Source organism: Saprolegnia parasitica (genome assembly GCF_000151545.1).
Source record: "Saprolegnia parasitica CBS 223.65 unplaced genomic scaffold supercont2.135, whole genome shotgun sequence".
Lineage (NCBI taxonomy): Eukaryota > Oomycota > Saprolegniomycetes > Saprolegniales > Saprolegniaceae > Saprolegnia > Saprolegnia parasitica.
This window is the reverse complement of record NW_012156529.1, coordinates 63488-69067: the sequence shown is the minus strand read 5'-3', so window position 1 is coordinate 69067 and position 5580 is coordinate 63488. Positions and strand designations below refer to the sequence as shown.

At 56.1% G+C, this 5580-nt stretch overlaps 1 protein-coding gene across 1 annotated transcript; it reads right to left on the bottom strand.

Moving 5' to 3' along the window:
- Positions 1-2273: 2273 nt before the first annotated feature.
- Positions 2274-4545, bottom strand: SPRG_14615 (hypothetical protein; the record flags this gene model as incomplete). Its single annotated transcript, XM_012353787.1, has 16 exons — positions 2274-2364; positions 2424-2475; positions 2522-2584; positions 2636-2701; positions 2756-2805; positions 2855-2906; positions 2986-3087; positions 3139-3267; positions 3329-3405; positions 3449-3512; positions 3574-3725; positions 3781-3881; positions 3929-4137; positions 4181-4326; positions 4371-4463; positions 4521-4545. The coding sequence occupies 16 exons, from the start codon at positions 4543-4545 to the stop codon at positions 2300-2302; spliced, it is 1446 nt and encodes a 481-aa protein (XP_012209177.1). The 3' UTR covers positions 2274-2299.
- Between the last annotated feature and the right edge of the window lie 1035 nt (positions 4546-5580).

The following is a 5580-nucleotide window of genomic DNA, read 5'->3' as shown; positions in this document are numbered from 1 at the left end:
CAACTTGTACTCGATAGTTTTCCGATGAAATCCCAACTACATGTCCTCATTCTCGTCGATCGCGGTGGCGTGTTATCCAGTACTAGTACATGGACTGCGAGTTGGACCGGTCGACGCCATATAGGCATCTCGCGATTCAAAATGATTTGGTTTCCCTCTTGCGTCTCGGTTGGCAGCGTCTCAGTTACTGCCAAGCATGTTCGGTGACGTGGCAGCGCCGAAATGAGCGCGTCGCAGTCCCGGGAATCGTCTTCGCTGCCAACCGTATCGCGGGCGTCGATCAACGTCGATGTCTCGAGCTCCACGTACGTCCACGCTCGCAAAAGAACACAAGGCCCTTGGCGCCCAGCGGGTTGTTGCACAAGCGCCAGGTCTCGAGCCGCGGGAGATGTGGCAAGAGACCACTCAGCGCCATGATACCACTGATCTTGATATTGTTGCGGCTGAGGTCCAGCGTGCGAAGGCGTGGTGTGTGCACCAGAGCAGTTGCGAGCGCCGACGCGCCAACGTCACCAAAGCCTTGGTTGACCAGCGTGAGTGTCTCGAGCTGCGACGTGTGTCGAAGGAACGGTGCGAGCGCAAGCACACCGGCGTCGCCCATCCTGTTGGACGTGAGACCGAGGTGCGTGTAGCGTGGTAGAAGAAGCGCCAGCGTGAGGCAGTGCGTCGTCGTGAGCCAAATGCTGGTTAAACGCAAGGTCGTGAGCTGGTTAAAACGGGGCAGGGCGTCGTCGAGAAACTGCTGGACATCTTGGCCGTTCATGATCTCGTTTCCGTCCTGAAGACGGATATGCAGCGATGCGAGGGGACAGTCGACGAGCTTCTCGGCTACGTAGTGCATCTGGTACGGTCGAAATAGCCGGAGATCGACATGCGTGAGCTGGCGGGAAAAGGCCGCGCTGTGTTGGAAGCGGAACAACGGGTCAAGGACAAGGGTCACGAGCGTTGGTTTTGCCCAGACACGCTGCGTGGGCGAGAGCTCGTACATGTTGCTCATTGTCAGCGACAAAAGCGGCATCGCGTCGATCCAGTCGGCGAGCGATGCCGCGGCCGCGTCGGGGAAGCGCACCTTGTGCATGGCACGCATCACGAGCTTCTCGAGACGCTGCAACGCCACGAGGAGGCCCACAAGCATGTTGAGACAGGCATCTTGTGTGGGCTTGTGCTCGTCCCAGTCTCGAACGTACGGCGCCGAAATCCATACTTCAATCGACCGGAGCGACAAAGCATTGGCCAGCAGCACTTGCTCGACGCTCGCCAGCACACCGGGGCCATGCTCCATGTTGCAATCGTGAGCGAGAGGTGGCCAAGCGTCGGCCACGGGCGTGACGGTGCAGTAAGAACCAGTGGCGTGTCGGCGAGCACAGTCGGCGCGGTCACTCGAAGCGTTGGGTGCACGCTGAGAAGCTGCGCGAGGAGGTTATTGGCGTTGGCGAGCTGCGTGAGCACACCGAGGTCGAGGCCGGGCCAAAGCGCGTCGGATCCGAGGACCTGGGCGAGCGTTGCGACGAGTCGGAGCGATGGCGTGCGAAGCTGGTCGGGCAGTGCGCGAAGAAACGTGGTGTAGTCTTCAGACGCCAAGTACGGCGCAATTGCTTCGAGCAGCTCGGGCGACAGCAGATTTGGGTGAGGCGTGAGGCGGCGCCGGCGCGTACCATGGTCTTGCAGCGCACGTTGCATCGCAAAATTCAAAGTGCAAAATCGTTTCATGTGTCCAGATGCCTTTCTATTTAATTTAGCCAATGGGAGGATCCAAAAGCCAAGTTTCCCGCCAAAAAAGCCACCCACCAAACGTTCCCGCCAAATCAGTAGTGTATGCCAACGCCACGTGGCAGGACTTCCGGATACGTACCTGGTATCGGGTGATCCGCACAGTCCCCGGATCGTTAAGATGAGTGTCTTGTTGTCTTAAGGGTGCAAGAACATTCCTATGCTGCGACCTTTGCAACAAGGAAGCGATGAGGCGTAGCAATTGCTTGCCTGACGCAAGGACTCTTGCTGCTTGCTTACATGAAATCAGGCATGGAATGCCCGTTGCCATTCATGATATTGGCTTAGAAAGTACATAACTAACGAGCAGGAAGTTTGGTATGCCCTACGCCGACACCATCGGTACTGTATTATATCGGTGTCGCGACGTCAGGTATGTACGACAAATTCAAGGGAAAGGTACATGCAGGAAGCGCATCGTCTGGCGGCGCTCACACACCGTGCTCCACGACGATGTTCATTTGAATCATTAAAAAGCATTATCAAAGCGACGTGTCGCAGTGCTACGTCATGGAGCCGCATCGCATCGTTACTTGGGGATCTGCACCTTGAGCCGCTTGGTACATCCCGCCGCCTCGTCGTCAAGATGGAGCTCTACATAATCACGATAATAATGGCGATGAGGCCGCGTCCGGGCGATTCGTATTGGCTACTTCGGGCGGACGGCGGCAGACGAGGAACGTCCGTGCGCTTGGGCCCTGCAATCTACACGTCGACTGAGCTCCTCTCTCTTGGTTTCGTGCACAGTGACCTTGGACGCAGGCGAGAACGGGACCTTGAGAGAGAACTGTGCAATGTGGTTCCGGAACGCCTCCTACTTTCGAGATCAGACTACTGCTAGAGGATGAGCACGGATATAGGGTACCGAGATGGCTTGCTCGGTCGCCTTGTCGCTCGTCCGGCTGTACACGCGCAGAATGCGCTCTTCGAACTACAAACCATTTTTTACCAATTGTCCATTTTTATCAAACATCAAAAATTGTACCTTTTCCGGAAAGAGGAGGCTCACTTCTTGCTTGGGTGTATGGAATTTCTCTACCAATGATGTCCAGAACCATGACCACCCCTTAACAAACACGCATACCGTTGTGATTGGATGACGTGTAGAACGACACCATATCCACGGGGTTCTTGTCCTAAAACGAGTTGGAGTGGCCGTTCGCGTGGTCGAGGGTAGGGTTTGACGTCCTCGCCATGAGCAACGAGGTGTAGTACCTTGAGGTTGTAGTTGAGCTTTCCATCATAGACAATAATGTCGTCGACGTTCAAGTCGATGCCGGATGCATTGCCAGCACACGCAATGTCGGCTGGCCGCACCTACGCGATAGTACAATTCTGATCATGCGATATTCTAATCTTGGGAACGACCTTGGGAATCGCGTTCGTGAGCGTCGATGGCACGAGGTACTCGTCGACAAACTCGTAGAGTTCGCGGCGACGGATGCGGCGGACGATATCACGCGCAGCCTGGAGCGCCGGATCCTTGGAGCACTCAATCTAATAACGCGTCGTGCGTCCTCGCTCTAAAACAAATCACAATTTCGAATCGTGGCCATACCATCTTGACGATGTGGTCGGTCATGTATTGAAACTCGTCCGGCGACTCGGTCGACGCCGAAATGCCCAGCGCCTTGTCTATTGAAAACGATGGTCACATTGTGCATTTTATGTGTTTTACCGGCCAAGACCATGGCGTCGCACATCATGTACTCGACAGCCTTGCCCTTGCGGTGTCCGTAAATCTAAACCATTTTTCATTAGATAAAATGCGCATGGAGATTTCAAAAAAGTGTCGCAGGAGACCTGCTTGTGCATGTAATAGCGCTGGTCAAACAGCTCGTAAATGTCCGACGTGACCGACGCATGGTAGCAGATCTCATTGTCAATCACGCGGTTGTAGTGCCAGAGACGGCTGTAGTTGTAGCCTTTCTTGCCGCCAAAGAGATTTTGCATGTCTACAAATAAATCCAAAAAATCATCCTCGCCAGCGCGGACCGATGTCGGGCCTACCGCGGGCAAGGTAGTCGAACTTGTCCACATCAATGCAGTTGCGGCCGTTGGCGACAATTTCGTACAAGTAGCCGCGGTCGTCGAGGCGCTTGCCATGCGTGCTACGCCACACATGTGCATCTGCCATTTCGTATCACGACAGTCGTACGCCTTGGCGCCGTTGATGAGCTCTTGGACAAAACGCACATCGCTTTGGTCCATGTCAATGTGGTTGTCGTCGATGAGATACTCAAACATGCGCAGCGACATGGCTTCGTGCGAGTAGTCGGAGCCGGGGCGCACGGCTGGCATGAACTCGGCATCAAAGACGTGCGAGAAGGGCCCATGGCCCAAGTCGTGGGCGAGGCCCGCCACGCTCTACATCGCAATCATGTCCTTCCTGCCAACGCGGTCATTGTACGAGCAAATCAATGTCCCGTGCCGAGAGGCCGAGCTCGGGCTGCGTGGCCTGGAAGCGGGCGACCGTCTCGCCGGCGAGATGGGCGACGCCGAGCGAGTGCTCGAACCGATTGTGGCTCGCGCCAGGAAACACATAGTAGAGCGTGCCTAGCGCACGCTTCATACGACGCGCCGATCGAGATGAAGCGTACCGAGCTGCTTCAAGTCGCGGAGCCGCTGGAACTGCGGCGTGTCGATGATCGAGACGCACGTCGGGCTCATGCGGATGTAGCCATGGACCTGGTCTAATGCATCACCATGCGATGAGCGTGGCGCCTCCCATGAGGTCGTCGTCGTCATACCGTTGAAGAGCTTGGCGTCGCGCATGCTTTCAAGCCGGCGACGTTGAAGTGTCCCACGTCGTCACTGGCAACGGCTCCACGGGGGTGGTCCCTGGTCCAATCGCACCAACAAATGGGTCCTTGCAAACCTTTGTCTTTTAATAAATAGGTCCATCGGGTCGGGTGGGGGACCCATCTTGTAGGCTTCAAAAACCTCTAGAAATATATAGTTGGAGCCATACGTGGCAGCCTCCTGCCATGGCTTGCCACGCGCCAGCGCGACGAAATGAGGGGTACTAGCATGGGGTACTAGGACGACGAGGTAGCAGAATCGCTACGCGGGATGTTGCATGGCAGACAACACATCTTCAAGAGCAAAAGCGATGTGTGTCGTAATGACAGCGGATAGAAAATTCACGCCGACTTCGACGGACTTATAGCACAATGTAGCTGTCGTCGTTGTCCTTGTGCTGGCGCCCCATGTGAATTGGTGCCTCTTGCGACGACTCGGTCCGCATGTAGCGAACGTTCCCGCTCTAGGATCGGTATCCATTGCATACCAGCTTTTCAAAATCCCTCGAGTCCTACCACGGGCTCGAGCATCGGTGTGCTCACGTCGAGGTTCGTGCCGCGGAGCTGGCTGCCGTTCTGGGACCGAATCCGACCTGGCGTGTGGCTACCGGTCCGCGACCGCGCCTGCTCCATCATCTACACAAAAGTCGTCATGCAAAGGTAACCACAACATGGATGAGCTTGGTACGCTGCGATTCTCAAGGCCGCGTGCGAGACGCTCAACGGCGGCAAAGGTCGTCGACGGGTCGCCGCCCATGGACGCCCGCGAGCCAAACCGGATAAAGCGATCCGGCTTTTGCGACGCCTTGGTCTTGGCAAGCTCTGCAAAGACCGACTTGGGCTTGAAGAGCAGCTACACACGATCCCAGCATTACGATCCATGCAAAAACGACGACTAGAAACACGCAACGCGACCTCGTTGTACGTGCCCCGCTCGACAATCGCGCCGGCTTGCATGACAAAGATGACGTCGGCGTTCTGCGTCGTCGCAATGCGATGCGTGACCGAG